The sequence below is a fragment of the Gopherus flavomarginatus genome, chromosome 10 (genome assembly GCF_025201925.1).
Source record: "Gopherus flavomarginatus isolate rGopFla2 chromosome 10, rGopFla2.mat.asm, whole genome shotgun sequence".
Lineage (NCBI taxonomy): Eukaryota > Metazoa > Chordata > Testudines > Testudinidae > Gopherus > Gopherus flavomarginatus.
Window position 1 is genome coordinate 34,996,221 of NC_066626.1, and position 20,095 is coordinate 35,016,315.

The 20,095-nt window shown below is 43.6% G+C and overlaps 1 protein-coding gene across 2 annotated transcripts in view; it reads left to right on the forward strand.

Annotated features, from left to right (window-relative positions):
* Positions 1-10,607: 10,607 nt before the first annotated feature.
* Positions 10,608-20,095, forward strand: part of FRZB (frizzled related protein) — a 31,938-nt gene continuing 22,450 nt past the window's right edge. For both annotated transcript variants that reach the window (XM_050916440.1, XM_050916441.1), the window contains exon 1: positions 10,608-11,533. In XM_050916440.1, the coding sequence (XP_050772397.1) occupies positions 11,074-11,533 (460 nt within the window). In that variant the 5' untranslated portion in view covers positions 10,608-11,073. The remainder of the gene's footprint in view (positions 11,534-20,095) is intronic.

Genomic DNA, 20,095 nt, shown 5'->3' on the forward strand with positions numbered 1-20,095 from the left:
TAATGAAGAAAAGAGAAATCACCTACCAATATCCTTAAGGTATTTTTGATGATCTACTGCACAAGTTACATGTTTCTCCATTCTGACCATTTGCTAGAAAACTCATCTTGGACAGGTGAGATTGGAACTGAGAGCAGTCCAAGCACCAATCTTCAGATCATAATTTTATGGTTAGATGCTTGTACCTCAGTGTTAATTTAACTGAAATGAACTACTCCTGTGTCTGCAGGCTGCTGATGTATCAAATCCTAAACTAGGAGGCAAAGTAAAATAAAAAACGACTAGCACTGCCAAGTAACAGTTATATTACAGTATAAATTATTTGAACCAAGTAGAATCGGGGGCATTGAGAGCACTGGCAGTTACCAGAAGCACTGGAGCTGAGGTGAGAGGCAGACAAAACCACAGGGAGAAGGCAGTCAAGGAAAAGTAGTCATCAAAAATCCTGTGGTGGTATTTTACAGCTTGGTAAAATATATTTGTATAAAGCTTTATCCTAATGACTCCAGCATAACGATGATTGACAGTATTGAGGACAGAGACCTGGATCATTGTATGTTAGGTTAGGTTTTAGTGTGTAGATTAATTATATAGATAAGTAGTTTTAAGTCACGAACCTTGATCAAATTTATTCCCATCCATTAGATTTGCAAATATTTGTATGTATGCTTGCTGGCTCTTCTGCTAAAAATGGTTGTTTCCAATTTTCGTAAACAAGCCTGTGGTTGCAGGGAGGAAAATAAACAAGGAAGCAATGTTCTATATACAGTATATAACTCTGGAAAAAATTAGACTGAGGAAAAAAATTGTCCGGAGGTTAGATTTATCGATCTCGTAACAGAAATGTCAGGGATGATCAGAAAATTATCTACGTTTGTAATAATTGGAAATAGATGCTGAAAAACATGCCAACTGAATTTTGCATTTTTTTGTTTTTAACTGAACCAAGGAGGTTTGTTTATATATCAGTAAAGTAAGAGAGTGCGCTTGGCAGCAATCAGCAAACTCCTCATCAAATTGTTTGCATTATAGTTTTAGATACAAAATAATTATTACATTGTGAGAAAATTAGGTAAAATGTAAACATGATTTTAAATAATTTCCTGGGTCTGATCTTTATTCTGCAAGCTTTTAAGTGTGTACGGGATTGGGGCCCAAGACCTTAAAGTTATTAAGGTCTCAAGTTTACCTTTAGAAACCCATTTTTGTTACAAGCACCAGCCATGGCCCAAAGAGTAATTGTAAATCACCAGATATACTGAACATTGTAGACTCATGCAATAACCTGGGAGAGCCAGTGAACAGGGACAAAACTCTACAGGAATGAGGAATTTAAAGAGACAAGGACCTTATTTTTAGATTGATATTTAAAATATGTTTTGGAATAGTCCAGCTGTGTATAGCTAGTAGTTTTTTTAACTGGGTAATAGTCTTTATCATCAGTTGTTGTACACAATCACTGTGTGCATCTAATTTTTGTGACCCTCCCTGAATTTACATCCCTTCCCCACTGTTTTCTCTATCAATAAATAAACTGCAAAAGGAAGGGCTTTGTTAATCCACATGAATGAGTGGAAACCCATCAATAATTTAATATTCAGTGCAGGTTCAGGGAGCAGCATCCATCCGGTGCACTGAATGAAACAGGGGCCCTATGGAAAAAATAGTATGTGACAGTGTCATTTAGGACTGTATCATAATGCATATGCACAATGGGGGCAAATTAAGGTTGCACAAGCCATCTTAATTCTGGCATTTCCTAACTTTGGGGAACTTGACTCTGCAAACTTAATGTTCTTTTAATGTAGTTATTTTTATATAATTCTAATTTTAACAAACTGTAGTGTAGTGTATATTTATAAACTTCATAATACACTTTATGGAAGTAATAGAGTCTTGGTAATAAGAGACCTTACTAGAGGATTCTGCTATTAAGCATTTACTGGCCAAAAGGGAGGGACTATATGTGTGTCTGTCTGTCTGTCTGTCTGTCTGTCTGTCTCAGAGGGAGAGAGGGAGAGATTGAGAAAATTATAAGATTTTTGTAGTACATGTAAGTGAGGCTCTTTGTAGAGATTGAAAAGAGCGAAGTACGTGAACAAATACTTACCGAACATATGTGAACGTTGTGTGCTCATATTTAGAGACAATGCTTGAGCCTGTGAGTGCTGAGCTATCAGCTCCCAATAAAGTCGACAGGACTTGAGGGTGCATAGCACTTTGCAAGATCATGCCCCTACAGTAAAATTTAACTGTATCATATCTGATTTTAGAAATTGGATTGATCTGGCATAAAATGCTGCTCTGCTCTGATAATGGGGTGGTGCTGGTGCAAATGAGGGTGGAATTTGGCCCTGCCAATGGGTAGGGAATAAGTCTTAGTAATGGCCTGCAGTGGGTTTGGGTATGGGTTTAATCTGAAATGAGTTCTACAGAGGGCACATGTGGAAAAGTTGCACAAGACATAACCATACAAGCTGGCCATCTTTGCCTTAAAATCCCTGTCGTGTTAGCAAGCAGGGGTTGATAATGCTGACAAAGGGTTAAGTAGGTTCTGCTGGACTCTCTGAGCTTACTTACACTTGCGGGAAAGGTGTATTTTTACATGTGCTAGCTAACATGTTGAAATCCTAGTGGAGACAAGGCAAGTTTTAGTATTAATATGTGTTAGCTAGTTGAGATAAACCTAGTGGGGAGCCTAGGATTTACCTTGACCAGTTAATACATACTCATGCCTTGTCTACCATAGGATTTTAACCTATGTTAGTTATCATGCATTAGCTAAAATGCATCTTTTTCCTGCTAAAGATGTGGCTACTGAGGCAGATGGCTCATTACCCTGACCAGATGCAAAAGAGATGGGAGTAGTTCTCTGAAGGGAAAGAACCTGAGCAGCAATCCTTTGGTCAGGACTCCCAGGAAAGGGCAACCACAGAAGAAGGCTTCCGCAGAACTTTGTTGCTCTTTAGGGTGACATTTTCAAAAGCATGTAAATAATTTGACTTTCATGGTGATTTCTGTTTGTAAATCATGCAGGTGCTTTTGAAAAACCCCCTCCTTAGCGTTCAGAGTCAGAGGCTCTACAAGGTCTGTGAACTCTGTTTTAGAGCAGTTTGGGAAAGGCACCTGCTCTAGCTCTCGGTAAACAGAACTCTCCGGTCCTTAGGATGGGTCACTTGAGATTACAGAACTTCTTTTACTTTAAAACATGCAGCCAATTTACTCTTGCTCTCGGGAGGACTGCCCTCAGCTAGCCCGGATGGGTCCCAACTCAAGACAACAATAAACATTAGTTATGCAACTGAAAACGTTTCAACTAATTGAATGCCACCTCACTAATGTGACACTTTGATGTGCTGCAGATCTGTGTGAATTCTAATCTACTGCTTGGCTTTTATCTGTCTGGGTTTATTGGAATGACATAAAAGCTGATTTTTTTTTAACATTGGTAATTAACTCTGTATTTGGTTATATTGTTAAAGGAAATTGTTTCATCATGTGTTAATCACTGAGGCAACTGTCTTCTATTCCCCCTAAGGAAAAAAGCTTAGGAAACCCTGAACTTTGTCCCCTTTTGTCTCTATCCCTTCAATGGAGATGCAGATCCTAAAGTATTTAAATTGTAAATGTGAATCAGATTCCAACAGAGCCCTTAGGGGTTTATGTACCTCAGTCAAGTTATCAGAGCAGGAATTGTGTTGATGACACTAATTAGACTATAGTAGATACAGTTAGGGATTGTGGATTGTCCGTCTCTGACTTTGCACTGAAGAACTGCCATATTAGAACAGACCAATGAACTATTGGAGAGTAATGGTAGGAACTTAAAAATGGGAAAATTTAGAATATCAGGAAAATCTTCCAGTCTCTCAACTCTGTTGGCTTCCCATGGTACCCAACCTTGCAATTAGGACCCAAAGTTACATGCAAAGATGTTTTTGGTAGGGCACAAAATTTTTCACAGACTGAAGTCCTGATTCAGCAAATGTTTAAACGTGTTACTTTACTCACCTTAGCAGTCCTACTGAACTAATTGGTGCTACTCATATAAATAAAGTTACATACAGGCTTGTGTTTGCAGAATCAGGGTCTAGGCATTCATATAAAGACTTCATTGCAGGTGCTCATCTCCTCTCAAAATCAGGCTCTTTTTTTAGGCATCTAATTTTAGGCACCAACATTTGAAATTTTTTCATTCACATTTCTAGACCTTGTGGTTGCAAAGATAATGATCCAAATGTAAACTGAATATAACTACTTTGGCATCAATGTAGATTGCACTGGGAAATGTTCTGTTCATATTACACTTTCAGCATGAACATATAAATAAGTTCTGATACACTTAAGTGTGAAATTAAAAATGTCTGCCCTGAATGTAAATACATCTTTTGGCCAATTAAATTTGCGTAATCCTACCATACCCCAAATTACCATTTACAATAATACAGGAAATTCTATAGCGTTTTTTTTTTAACCTGAAACAATGCAAAGGTTCTGAGCTATAAAGTAGTGGGAGAAAAATGTGACGGGTTTTAGGTCATGGCTGAAAATTTGGATGGTGTCAGAATCACAAACAGAATTTAACAACTTCTCTGTCAATTTATGGAATGCTCTCCCAGGTGAAACGGTAGAAGCACCATCAGTTGTCAGTTGCCACATTGAAAACTGTATTTAACAAGACACTGACGTGGCCTGGGATTTAGCAGGGTTTGGAGACTAAACCCCAGATTCCAGTATCAGTCAATGGGATTTAGACTCCTAAGTGCCTAAATCACTTTTGAAAATGAGACGTAAGCTCCTACGTTATTAGGCATTGCAGCGCTGAGCACTGTAATGCCTAAATACCTTTAAAAATCTGGGCCTTAATAAATTCCAGTTACAGTGTAAAATGGAGCAATTCTATAACAATGTTGAGACACAATAGTGAAGTTACTGGGTCCCTAGCAGCTGTGTTTGGGATAAAGTCGGGCCAGTTGTCAAAACAGTTCTATTGTCCATTTGTCAAGCTTCTTATTCTTTGATGAAAGTTTCTTCTGTGTGACCCAATGCCACAAAAAGCATACCTGCCACATAAAGACTCTGCCTGTCAATTTACACAGGCAAACCAAAACAGATCGCTGTGCCCATGTTGAAAAGCTGCATTACAGCTGGCAAACCCTACCAAGAGCTAAAATCCATACGTGGCTGCAAAATCTGGGAGAGTCGCAAGCACCTCACACTCTCAGCCTGCCAAATTCGACATGTACGTGTGTGCATGTATGCCACGTACCTAGAATAGGCTAAAATAGACTCTTTACCAGCATGTTCTATGCTCTTGTGGTGCACAGAACTGTTGCTGATGTCAATGAGCCTTTTCAATGTTTGTCAATTATGTGTAGAGCTAAATGTAGCTGGGCATGTTTCCAAACCCATAATATTAATTTCACTAGTAACAAAGGATATGGAGTCTAGGGCAAAACACGTTCTTCCTGACTTCTCAGGGAGATAGATATGGGCAAAATATGCATCACAGCTTCAGAGATTTTTCATATTAAAGACCCAGAAGGCACAGGATGGTTAATAACGAACAGTATGAAAAATTACAGGTCTGAAAAAGATTATATGAAAAGAACCTTTTCTTATTCCTTTCTATTTGTAAGTTGTCCAAAGAGAAGTTGAAAGTTTATTAAAGTAAGTTAATAGTCTCCTGTGCTTTATCTACCTGAGGGAGCTGTAACAAAACCTTGGCTGGAACAGGAAATGTACAATAAATCCCCTTTTTATGACTCTGTAAGTCAATGATTTTATGGTTTTAGTAACAGCTGTATAAAATATTCTGTTTTTTCTGGATACATAAGTAAATTAAATTGTAAGTAATACTAAGATCATTACAGAAAGGCTCAGGAAAGTGAAAACCTGTTCCGAATACATGCTGTTGATCTCAACATGACCTTTTCTTATGAACAGTCTGGGTCTGTGTACACATGGATATAGAAAATACTACATGGAGTAAAACAGAAATGGTTGGAATGGACAATTGGTTGTAGCAGACAGATTTCTAAAAGCAAAAATATCGTATTGGATGTTTTCCTTAGCTAGAGCTTCACACAAAATGTGTTTAGCTCTTTAGAAATAGTAGCCCGTTACCAAGGTACCTGGGTCTCGTATTACTAAAATAATCAAAGCAACAGAATATAACAGAAAACCACGATTGCTATCAAAACGCCTTCACTAGCTAATGTTTACAAGATTGATCATAGAATCTGAATCTAAAGGTAGAAAACACCTGGTATTGTCATGTTAGCACCTGGTCATCCTACTGTAGGTTGTTCCTACGGAATGTTAAACAGGGTGGGTGTTTTGATCAATTAGGTAACTGGATCTTCATCCCTTGCCTTGGATAAGTATTCCACTGGCTAAAAGATTTCACTGTTGCATGTTTTTTTCCTGATATCCAGTCTAAATTTTTCCTTTCTTGATTTCATCCCATTGCTCCTAGTTGTATTCCAGTTAATTATAAAAAAGAACTCCTTTCCCTTTTTGGTGTTCACCTTCAGATATTTATAAACTATTATTACATCCAACCTTTAGTCAGTTCTTAGACAAGCTATAGCTATGTAGTAAATTTTTGTAGCTGTGAAGTATTTTTACAAGACATTTCTCACTTTCTAATTGTCTAAACTTTTTTTACTGTTGAAAACATTTTAGTGCATATGATGCACTATAAACAGTTACACTAAGGCACAAGTAAACACACCAGTAATTCCTACTGTCCCACTAATAGTTTGCATCATAACTTTCTGTTTCTGATCACATATTACTCAACCTCTCTTACCATTTACTCAGTAAAATGTTTATGTGAAAGGGCAACAGTCTATAAACTTTTTTTAATAATCTATTTTAAAAGCATGAGATTTTGCTAATTTACAGTTCTAATAACTAAGATAAACACCATGACTCTGACCTTGGTTTTTAATCCAGTTACTGGCCGACTGACTACTGAGAGAGAGAGGTAGAAGGGGGTGAGGAAGTGAAAGGGGAGAAAGTTAAACAAGGGAACAAATTTAATTCCAGCCAGCTAGAGGCAGTTTCTTTCCTAGCCTCGCTTTGGTATGGCTATGAGAAGAAGAATAAAGAAATCAATCCCTTTTCACATTCTTGTCAAATCTGCACTACTGCTGTTACATCTGTATGCCCTAATCAACTTATTCAGACATCCACACAGCTCTGAACATTATCAGACAACTTGCAGCTGAATTCTGTCCTCATGGCAGTGTGAGCTCACTGATTTCAATGAGGTTGCACTAGTATAACTGAGGGCAGTTTGGGTCTACAAGATATATTTTGCATCACTGTAGATTACCCAAATTTTTGCAGGATATAATAATCCAACTTTTCCTTTAATTTCTATATAAACCACTCTAAGAACAAACCTACTTTGGCCTCAGCTCCACTAAAGGCTTGTATACTCTAGGAAATGACTTAGTGTGATAACAGTTATATTATTCCTTAGATGTATAGCTCCGTACCAACTCCTTAAACCCCACCTGGAAATTCATAGGTAGCTAGTGCAGATCATGAAGCACTAACTGAACATGCTCATATTGAAGCACTCATGTAAAATTGGGAAATGACTGCCTTGGAAGGAGTACTGCAAAAATGGAGATGAGGTTGGGTGATCACAGTGGATCACAAGCTAAATATGAGTCAACAGTGTAATGCGGTTGCAAAAAAAGCAAACATGATTCTGGGATATATTAGCAGGAGTGTTGTAAGCAAGACACAATATGTAATTCTTCTGCTCTACTCGGCACTCATTAGGCCTCAACTGGAGTATTGTGTCCAGTTCTGGGTGCCACGTTTCAGGAAAGATACAAATAAATTGGAGAAGGTCCAAAGAACAGCAACAAAAATGACCTATGAGTGAAGACTGAAAAAATTGGGTTTGTTTTGTCTGGAGAAGATCAGCTTGAGGGGAGACATAACAGTTTTCATGTACATAAAAGGTTGTTCTAGGAGGAGGGGGAAAAATTGTTCTTGTTAACCTCTGAGGATAGAACAAGAAGCAATAATCTTAAATTTCAGGAGGGTCAGTTTAGGTTGAACACTAGGAAAAACTTCCTAATGGTCAGAGTGGTTAAGCACTAGAATAAATTGCCTAGGGAAGTTGTGGAATCTCCATCATTGGAGATTTTAAAGAGCAGGTTAGATAAACACCTGTCAGGGATGATTTAGGTCAGAGGTGGGCAACCCACTTCCCGCAGCTCCCATTGGCCGGGAATGGTGAACCGCGGCCACTGGGAGCTGTGGGAGGCTGGGCCTGCGGATGGTCAATGTCAGCAAAATGTCTCGTGGCCCACAATCAGATTACTCTGATTACCCACATGTGGCTCACCACTGATCAAGGTAATAGTAAGTCCTGCCTTGAATGCAGGAGTCTGGACTAGAAGACCTCTCAAGATTCCTTCCAGTCCTACGATTCTATGTCAGCTCATCATGTTTAACCCCATGATCCACCCTAGGGTTAACCAAGATGTTAAACATGGCTACTCTTGTCTCCTTTCAGTACCAACACGTTTAACACTTTATTCACTAGTGTATGTTGTAACAGGATGGGGAGGGCATGGGCGGGCAGATCTTCAGGAGCTGACCCGCCTAGTCTCCTGCAACTGTGTAGGGCATCCATATGAAAGCATGCACTCTGCAGAGAGGATGTGCATCTTCTGTGTGGTCTCCTCAAATCCATGCTGCTGTATGTGGCATCCTGCAGACTGAGAGATGGAGGGGGGATTTGCCCTTGACATTGCTCAGATATTGGTGGATCTCCCACTGTATGTAAATTGCCAGCCCTTATTTTGGCTGGTAATTGCTGGCTATGAGTTTATAGCCATTGATTTTGTAACAATTGGCTTTTTCTTTGTTTGCAATATGGGTCTCCTGGAGAGTGAGGACATCGATGTTGATTGTCTTCAGTATTTTCTCCAGATAATCACTCTTGGACCATGAGTCCTGGCAGATCTTTAACCCAGGTCTGATCTCCCTAGTACATTGGCCTTGAAAAGACAGGCTTATTTTGTTGCTCTTTTGACCAGGAGGTTGGCAGGCAGCGTTCAATCACTGGTTTGATGATGATAGTTGTGGTTTCCCACTTAATAGTGTGGGCTGTGTGAAGGTCCTCATCTTCCATCTCAGAACAGTTCTGCTAATGAGAGTCCCAAATCCATTCTAGCTTGAATATAGCTACCTCCCAATTTACTATTCAGAAGGGGATTATTTATCTCAGCATGGCTCTATTTTCTTTTTTCCAACATAATTTAGTGCTAATATTTCTCATGCCTAATTTATTTGTTGTTAAAAATACTAAACAGTTACACCAAAATAAGCCACTCTGTGTTTCAACTGAATTAATCCAAGTTTAGAGTCTGTTATTCTTTGTTCTCAAATTAACAAACTTTTCTTTGGGGCAAAAAATGTTTATGGTGCCATTGTCCAGAATTATTTCAGCAATAACAAAGCCATATAAACAGCAAGTGAATGTTACATTTTTAAACATCTTGCCTTCAAGTCAAATCCAGGGCCAGAAACAGACAGCCCACTGTGTGGGGAGGGGGTGGGAGCCAAAGGGATAGGTCTGGCTAAAAAATGATCAGCTGTGAGAAATGACTGCGTTGAAACAAAGGCACATTTTAATGGTGCAGAGCAAACGTGATTTCCTGTTATGTTTGGGGCTTGGTTGCCCCTCTGAGGGAATTCTCTTTTTCTCTGGTAATTTAAGCCCGTTTCTCTCTCTCTCCCCCCAATGCAGAGGGGAAGGTGCCTCTGTAGGTCACGTCATTTTAGACTATGCCCTGAACAGGAGGTTACATTAGTTGGAGGGAGCAAGCTGCTAGGGGATGGATCTCCTTTCTATTTTCTCTTTTAGATTAACTGCATCTGGACTGAAGGACAGAAAGAACCACGTTCTGCTACTGTGGGGAAAGTTTCCCGCAGGACTCTGGCTCCGGAGGGGGTGGGCAGTGACAGAATGAATGCAGCCCTCCTGGCAAGCGCTGCAATTCACAAAGGTATCGGCTCCCGTGCAGCAAGGCAGATCAGAAACTCTACCTCTTATGTTTGAAAAGAAAGCCCCAGACGTGATTGTTTACACCAGAACAGAGAAACTCGGGAAGGAAAAATCCGCCTCCTTGCGTCCAGTGGAGTGTCTGAAAGAGACTCTCCTTTTCTTTACCTCCGTGGTAGGAGAGGTGTGTTTCTAAAGTTTAGATCTGGAGCGTGCAATCTTGAAACCAGGATCTGAGGACTTCAGCAACTCAGCCAGAGCCTAGGGGTCTGGGTGGGTGAGGTTCTGAGGCCTGCAATGTGCAGGAGGTCAGACGATCATGCTGGTCCTTTCGGGTTTAAGAGTTTGTGGGTCTGTGAGCTCTTACAGGTCTGGTTCAAGAGGTTCTGTCAGGGTTGGCTCGGCGCCCGCACTTTCCAGTCGCTTTACAAGAACTAGCTTGATTTGGCTTCCTCCTCTCTGCCTTGCTGCAGCGAAAACTGAGAGCTCGCAGCCTTCCCAAGGGATAAACAGGAGGCGGGGGATGCGGGGACGGGACAAGCGGTGTCTTATACTGATGGAAGTTAACGCAGCCTCAGGTCAGCTCGGCCCCCCTCCTCCCCGCCACCGCCCAGAGGAGCGGGGTTAAGGAGGGCCAGGAGGAGGAGCTGGGGCTCTCTGGCCAGGAGGTGGGAAAGGGAAAAGGAGCTGGGCTCAGACAGAGCCCGCACTGCAAAGCCGGCCCGTCCCTCCAGCCTGCAGAGCGGGGCCCGGCGAGTCCCAAGCGCTTCTCCGCCCTGGCCAAACTTTGCCGGGGCTGCGCCCACGGGCCCTCCCTCGTGCTCGGCGCCGGCAGGAGCGGGGCGCACCCCGGCAGCTCCCCTCGATCCCCCCCACCCCTGCGCCTTGCTCCGATCCCGCCGCGACCCCTAGCGCCTGCCCGGGGCAGGTGGGCAGCCGGAGCCGCTGTGGCGAGGGGCAGGGAGCGAAGAGGCGGCTCCGCCAGGTCCGGGGAGCGCGCGTGTGAGGTCCCGACCCCCGAGCCCGGCGGGAGCATGTTGTGCTGCGGCTCCGCCGCGCTCCTCCTGGCCCTGACCGGGCTCTCGCTGAGCAGGGTGCCCGGGGCCCAGGGCGCCGCCTGCGAGCCGGTCCGCATCCCCCTGTGCAAGTCCCTGCCCTGGAACATGACCAAGATGCCCAACCACCTGCACCACAGCACCCAGGCCAACGCCGTCCTGGCCATCGAGCAGTTCGAGGGGCTGCTGGGCACCCACTGCAGCGCCGACCTGCTCTTCTTCCTCTGCGCCATGTACGCGCCCATCTGCACCATCGACTTCCAGCACGAGCCCATCAAGCCCTGCAAGTCGGTGTGCGAGCGGGCCCGGGCCGGCTGCGAGCCCGTCCTCATCAAGTACCGCCACGCCTGGCCCGAGAGCCTGGCCTGCGAGGAGCTGCCAGTCTACGACCGCGGCGTCTGCATCTCCCCAGAGGCCATCGTGACCGCTGAGGGAGCCGGTGAGTGCCGCACCCCGGGAGCCCAGCCCGGCCCCCCTCTGCTCCCCTCCCGCCGGCACTCCGGGGAGCCCAGCCCGCCTCTCTCCCTGCGGCACCCCGGGAGCCTAGCCCGGCCCCCCTCTGCTCCCCTCCCGCCGGCACTCCGGGGAGCCCAGCCCGCCTCTCTCCCTGCGGCACCCCGGGAGCCCAGCCCGGCCCCCCTCTGCTCCCCTCCCGCCGGCACCCCGGGAGCCCAGCCCGCCTCTCTCCCTGCGGCACCCCGGGAGCCTAGCCCGGCCCCCCTCTGCTCCCCTCCCGCCGGCACTCCGGGGAGCCCAGCCCGCCTCTCTCCCTGCGGCACCCCGGGAGGCTAGCCCGCACCCCCTCTGCTCCTGCTCTGCCATCTCCCCCAGGAGCCCAGCCCACACCCCCTCTGTTCCCCTCTCTGCCATCACCCCCAGGAGCCCATCCTGCACTTCTCTCTGCTCCCTTCTCTGCTCGCACCCCCGGGAGCCCTGCCCGCACCCTTCTCTGCACTCCCCCCATGCCCTCATCCCTGTGAATCCAGCCCAGAACCCTCTTTGCCCCCTCCTGCATGTGCCCAGCACACTGTGAATGCAGTCCCCGGTTCTCATCCTTTCTGATCCCAGTCAACTCCAGCCTACCTTGCTTGTGATCCTCCTCTGGTTCCAACTCCCAGCCCTCATGCCTTGCTAATAGTTAAGGAGATCACCTCTAATCTTCAGTCAACCCTAGGTTCATGGGCCCCCAGCCAGCTCCATCTGCTATCCCTCTTCTTCTCCCCTCTGACCTTTTTCCTACACCTGAATCTCACTCTCTTCCCTTTCTCCGCTTCCCTTTGTAGCATCTCACTCTCTCTTCCAAAACCTATCTCTGTCCCTCCTTCCCCTATCTAGTCCCTTCTCCCCCTCTGCTCCCCTTGCCTTCCTATCTCACTCCATGGATGCTGGTGACATCTGAGAGTGGGTAGGTGATGCTTGCATATAAAGGTGCAGAGACAATGGACAATAGTGCCCTGCAGTAATGTTATTTCTAACAGGGTGGACACTGCATCCATAGACTCACAGACTCTAGGACTGGAAGGGACCTCGAGAGGTCATCGAGTCCAGTCCCCTGCCCTCATGGCAGGACCAAATACTGTCTAGACCATCCCTGGTAGACATTTATCTAACCTACTCTTAAATATCTCCAGAGATGGAGATTCCACAACCTCCCTAGGCAATTTATTCCAGTGTTTAACTACCCTGACAGTTAGGAACTTTTTCCTAATGTCCAACCTAAATCTCCCCTGCTGCAGTTTAAGCCCATTGCTTCTTGTTCTATCATTAGAGGCTAAGGTGAACAAGTTTTTTCCTCCTCCTGATGACACCCTTTTAGATACCTGAAAACTGCTATCATGTCCCCTCTCAGTCTTCTCTTTTCCAAACTAAATAAACCCAATTCTTTCAGCCTTCCATGTGTGGTTGAACATAACCCTCCCCTGCCACCTGTTCCTCCAATTCTAAACTTGTCACTCGGATCCTGTCTCCCATTTCCAAACCCAGCTCTTGCCCTCAACTCCTGTTGTCTCCTACCATAGGCTAAACTTACCTCTCATCTAACCCTCACCTCCATCCAACTCTACACCCTTCTGTTAGTATCTTTATGCTCTTTTGTGTGAAATAGTTTACCTCTGACTTTTTACTCTTGTTTAGCATTTGTGTGGAGCTGATTGAGATTTTTGAGTGACATTTGTTGTTGAAATGGCCTTTTTCCAAATCTGAAAAATTCCATAAGAAATTCTTACTTTTTTGAAATTTTTAACTTCTTGTGATTTTTTTTTAATTGACATTTTTCAGTCAAAATTTTTATCAATGCCATTGTGGACAATCAGCATTTCTAGTTTATTGAAAAATGGGTCTTTGGTAAATGAATACTTTCAACAACAGATTCAGAAACATTCTCTGTTCAAAAAGTAGCTTAATTTTTTTGTAAAAACTGTTGAATAAATGAAATCCTGTAAAATGGAAACAATTTCCCATATTTTAGCTCAGCTTTAGTATTTTGTAAATATAACTGTACTATAGTAGGGCTGTTGCCACACTATAAATGTACCCAATACTGTGTATACAGTTCCTCATGCCCTCCACTCACTAAAACCATGTGTCCTTCCGGAATAGGCTGCACTCACTTTATTTTGCATAGACGAGTAGCTGCACATGTGTGCTTGTTGAACTTCATGCTGCAAGCTAGCTTGTGCTGATGGGAGCAAGGTGGCGGTGCCTCTATTTCCGTGGCGGTGTCAACATGAGAGAGATTGTGATGGCCCCAGGAGGAGTGAGGCTCGAGGTAGGACAAGCAGTTGCCCCTGCCTGTTCCCGTGCCAGCAGTAGCACAAGGACATGTGCAATGGCAGCTGGGGGAAGAGCGGCAGAAAGTAATTGTTGCATATTTATTTTAAGATAAACTAATAACAAATATTACTAGTTTTACGGCATGCATAGATACTGGGCCAGAACCTCAGCTGTATTAGGGTTGCAGGCAGTGTAACTGAAGGATGAGTGTGGTAAAGATGGCTACATGATAACATGTACGTCTCCTGGTCCTGGGGTTAGATGAGGGTCAGTTTGGCCCCCAGTTCAAATTAGAGTAACCTCAGAGCTGCTCTAAGTTGTATCTGGCTGCAGTGGCCTCCCAGGAGATCACTGGAGGCTTCTGGAGCACAGCAGCTCTCTGGCCCCATTCCCTTTCATTGGCCATGCTTGGAGCTGTAAAGGTAGTGTTGGTGGTTGTTTCACTGCCATCTAGGTGTTCCTCTTACTGCAGGAGAATCCCTACATAGCTGGTTAAGCTGGCTTTCCAACTGCTTTGTGCTGCCAGAACACTGCAAAGCTCTCATTGGCTGGTCGCTGGCTTTTTTAATACAAAAAGATACAACTTCAGCCATCCCTGAGCTGCTGCCTCTGGGATGGAACATAGAGCCTGTTAAACATTGCACAGCAATACAATGTACTAGGACAAGCAATAGAGAAAGAAACCCATTTATTTCCGATTGAAAGAGCTGAGATAAGCCAAATTAGGCAATATGTAATTTGGGGATTTGGCTAGGACTGGAATTTGGTCAAGGCTCTGGCACTAGAATCCTGCATATTTACAAAATGATCAATATCTCAGTGTTCATCTCATCAGAGAGAAATACATATCGCTGATCACGCTTGGAGATACCATAGGTGATGGTGTAAGTTAACTATTGGTAAGTGGTTTGACTTACATGCCAAAGTTGGCAGAAGAGGATGGTGTAGTGAGAAAAGGAAGTTTTAAGATCGAGCAGGCTTGCACCTGTGCTTTATCTTACACCTACTTACACTCTTCTGTTAGTTGCTCATTCTGTGGCAGCCCCATCTTTCAGCCCCTTTGATGTGTAAGTTACACCAGCTTACACCAATTTGTTGATTCACTTATACCACCATTGATGTCACCTCTGATTCTGACCCATAGCAAAGTGCTTTGGATGAAAGGTGCAGTATGTAACTCATTACTGTTGTCATCATTCTGTTGACCCTTACCTTTCATTCCACTCCATATAAACCAAACCCCATAATTCCTCCTCCAATGCTTTCTCCATTTCCAGTCACATCTTATACCCTATTCCATTGCATGCTTCTCTTCGTGTGGCCATTTAACCTTTCCCTTCCATCATTTCTTTCCCCTACCCGTATATTTTTTTATTTCCATACCAATCTAACTCCTCTTCAACATTTCAAATTACCATTTCCACCCCTTCTACCTCTGAGATCCCCCTCTACAACTCTTAACCGATACCTCAAGCTAACTCTGTTCCGTATACTTCCATAACTAACCCTTTCCCTCATACGTTTCTAACCTGTCCTTCCTCTGTAATTGTACCCCACCTCTAACTCCACGTGTCTGTCTATAGATCTGTTGTTGCTGCTTTTCTGCAGACCTGCAGGAGCATTTCATTGAGGCTGGTTTTGAATTCCAAAATTAGGAATAGGTTTGTGAATGTCTCATTTTGAAGCATATTTACAGACTCTTTCCTTAGCAGCATTGAGATACTTTCAAAACTGCTTTAAAAAATGGATCCAAACTGAATGAGGCTTGGCAAGTCAACAGATATTTGAAAGCAGTGGCATTCAAAACTGAAGGGAGGAAGTTTCTCTAAAATTGCCCCCGAGTTACCTATTGCTGAGGACCACAGCAGCACAATAACCGCTTTGAATGATTCCAGTGTGAAATCCATGAACACTTCACTGTCTGGAAACCTGATGATGTTCTGATTTCTGGGATTTAAAAATTAAACCAGCATACTATCCATTGGACTGAAGGTATTCTTCTGGGGAGGGGGGAATAAATCCTCTCCTTTAAAAAATATAATGAAATATTTCTAATCTAAGAAAAGGTCAGAAGAAAACTGGTATCATCCTATTAGAGGATTGTACCCCAGTAGAAAACATCACTAATACAAAGAACAGACTAGTTAATGATTTGTATACAAGGCATTTCTCCTAAGTTTTTTCCTCTTAAGAATGCACTTTCTGCAGCTAATATTGTTGGTGAAATGCACAGTCAATGGATGTGTAAATTCACATTTTTTACTGAAAAGGTTTTCATCATTCAAAATGAAAATATCACCCACAAAGTAATAGTTCTTTACACTTTTATCACATCTTTTGTCCAGGGATCACAGATTTCTTTCTAAACTTTGACTGACAAAGGTAAGCATTATTCAGTCCATTCTGTTGTAAAAGGGCAAATTAAGGATGGGGTTGTTAAATGACATAACCAAGCTCATAGTTAATGGCAGAGTCAAGAATAGAGCCCCTGAGCCCAATTCCTTTTCTCTGCTCACCAGACCATACCACCTCCCTAGTGAACAATTTAATGTATACGGACTCACAGTGTGAAATAACTTTATATTCTATTCCGTTGTAGAAAATCTCAGTTCACAGAGTTTCTCCCAGTTAATCCACAACATAGCAAATAGTATTTTTAATTAAAATAAAATTTTGTTTCTTTACTCATTTTTGTGCATGTGGATTGGCAGTCAGATCAAGTTGTTAGATTGCTAGGGTGAACTCTTCATCTGGCTCTGGCTGGGTAAAAGGACTGGACTTGTCTTCTGTTTATCTTGAGAAAATATTTCTTATTGTTTGCTTTCAGGAGACTGATGTTCATGCATCAGGTTTATAATTATAATAGGACAAAGGGAGGAAAAATGCATAATACAAAGCAGTTTACGTACAGGAAAACTGTGCACACTAATTAGCACCCAACATCTTCACCAGAAGAGAGTTAAATCTGGGCTCCATTCTCCCAGACCTGCACTTTTTTGCATAGTTTGAACTACAGTTGATGAAGTGCAGCATCTTGATACAGATTCTGAAAAATGCACATTCTTCCTCACAGAGTTTATGTTGCACATGTCGTCAGTGGTCAAGTATGTAAATCAGTGAGTGTCTGTGTCCCAAAAGGTTAGGGAGTGGCCCTAATTAACAAGTTAGATAAATCAGGTCTAACTGACCACTACATAAATGGGCATAGCAGCTTGGGCTTGTGCCAGTATTGTTTACGTAGTATATCACTGGGGACTTTTCTAAGCTTGTCACCCTAATAGGGCCCAAATTTTTCCATGAGTGAACTGTCATTTGATCATTTCTCCACTCTGTGAAGAACAGAGAGGCTTTTCTTTAACACTGGTCTGGCAGGTCTGTCTTTCCCACCTATTTTTTCATTCCAGTAAACACGTTCTAGCAGCCATTTTAAGGAGAACTGTAAAATTAAAGACTGAAAGAGCCCTATTAAATCATCTTGTCTAGCTCCCTGCTCGGTACAGGGTTCTCCCATAAGGCAAAGCCCAACTCCTTTGGTCCATTTGAGTTCCCATGAGCCTGTGTTACCAGAGCTTGAAATATAACCAGACACCCAACTACTAAATCTACTGGACGGTGACGGGTACAAAAGATAAAGAGGCCAGCTTGGGTGAGAGCTGGGGCAACACCCTAGCCAAAAGCCCATCCTTAGTTGCTGCGTGGGAGAGGCTGTTGTGATTCCTACCATGACCCTGCTTAGGGCTTCTGTCTTTCATATCCAGGCTATGATGTCAGACTGATTTAAAGTCCACTTCCCTGGAAGGAGCCAGGGCTGCCTGGGAGGGAGCAAGTGGGGCAATTTTCCCCGGGCCCCGCAGGGGACCCATGAGCGCTGGCCCGGTGGCAGTCTGGGTCTTCAGCAGCATTTCAGCGACGGAGGGCCCTTCAGTGCTGCCGAAGATGTGGAGCAACTGAAGGCCCCGCCGCCGCCGCTGGGTGAGTACAAGCACCGCAGCTCCCCCACTTTGCCCCAGGCCCCCTGAATCGTCTGGGCGGCCCTGGAAGGAGCTGTCTGTGTCTTTTCTCTACTGTTACTCCAAAGCCCCCTACTTGTGGAAGGAATGATATGTCCACTACTGTACCATTCACTCAGCCTTGTGACTGCTGTGAAGGGGAATCTCAGTTACTCTGTGCCACTCCCATCCTCTGCCATTAACAGCTATTGCCTCCTTTTCTGAAGGGAGAGAGGTAAGTCAAGGGTTTAACAGACCAGTCAGAGCAGAACACACCTGTACAAATGGAATTAGGAGGCTGAAAGGGGATCACTCAGCCCCCTCACTGTTTCCTCAGCAGTCACCCATCTGGGAGAATCCACTCTTAAATGGGGATATTGGGGGAGGCGGCGCCACCCCCTCTGATATTACTCCCTGCAAACCTCATATGAGTTTGATTTGATTCAAATCCTAGACCACTATCCTGATCTTATTTACTACGCTCTACACCCTGGGATATTATCTGGGGAGAACATGAGTTGGGCAGCAATGGTGTCCCTAGCCTCTGTTTGCCAGAAGCTGGGATTACGCGATGGCGGATGGATCACGTGATGATTTCCTGTTCTATTCATTCCATCTGAAGCAGCCGGTATTGGCCACTATCATGGATACTGGGCTAGATGGACCTTTGGTCTTACGCAGTATGGCCGTTCTTATGAGTCAGTGGAGAGGATGGAGTCCACTCTCCATACGGAAGGAGCAAGATGGGCAGCCACAGAGCAGAGGGTCTCTGGCTAAGCTCTGTGTAAGCTCTGAGCAGATGAGCCAAAATTTGGCCCTTAAATTTGTGCTATTCCTTTATACTGTTGTAAAAGAGAGTCTCCAAGTCTGCATTTAGAAGATACTGTAACTTTAAATACATCAATGTTTATAGCTGACTCTGGAGGCCAGTATGAAATTGTATATCTTTGATTAGTCTTCAGGATCAACCAAATCAAGACAATCCTGGAAGGAGAAGAAAATGATATTTGCAACATGTTTGCATTCCAGTTGTCGGAACAGAGAGTGCTAAGGTCCAAATTTACATCTCTGGCCTTTGATTTTTGTCGCCAGCTTTTGCGCATGTAAGCGATTTTTACCCACAGATGTGGGGGTACACCATTTTATATGTGCTAAATTACTATTGTGTGCACAGGTGGCTCAACCATTCATGCCAGTCTTGTTACCCCATTTGCTTCCTCAACCCGTTGTTGTCTCTGTGTTGTTCCATGTTGACTTCCTGCTAGTGGAATGCTCTTCTCACTTCAGTTTACCAAACAGTCACTCTCTGTTCATTTAAGTCCCTCTTAAAACTCACTTATTCTGCAAAGCCTGCAAGATGTGAGTTTACAAACATTTAAAAACAAACAAACAAATGACCAGGTCCTCCCCACCACTGGATTACTCAGTGTGACCTGCCACCCGTGTGTCATGCTTTTAGATTCCAAGGGCTTGAAGGCAGGAATTGTCTTTATTTTTGTATACAGTGCAGCATCAAATATGCTGTCAGTGCTAAAGACCTGACTGAAGAAAATACCTAAGGATGTGCTTATGTCTATCCCTATGTAAGACAGTGCTGAAGTCCCGAATAGGGATGCTTTTCTGAACAAATAGTAACAATAAAACAACAGCAGATAGAAAGAGGCACTTGCAAAATAAGAGAGTTGGTTTAGGCTAGCTGAACATTTATCTCTGGAAACGTCAAATTTATAAAATGGGAGATGTTCATGTGAAGTGACAGGAACGTAGTTGTTAAAAAAGAAAAATTCTGTGTCATGGTGCACCTGCAGGACATGGAAGTGTAACTTCATAGATCTGGATATTTTCTTTGCCGAGTCTTGAATTATGCTTCAGTCAAAACAGTTGCCTTGATTATATGTGATGAGAATAGGTTGATTGCTTTGAATATTTCAGAGAAATAATATATTTAATTCTTGGCTTTACTTGCATCTATCATGAAGGGGCAAGGTCCTTAAATTATATTGGAGCATTCTTGTAGCATTCATAACATATTCTCCAGTGATACTCTACTTCGTTTCCATATGGAAGCTGAAGCCATTGCCCTAAATGGTGGTCCATGTATTGCCTATCACATCAGTGGACTCTTGAGCAGTGTCAAGGTACATGTGAATTTCTGCATTTGGAGAGGAGAGTAGACCAGAGAGTAGATCAAAGGAAAGGCTTCCCCAAGCTGATAAAACTTTGTCCATTTAGCTTGTAAG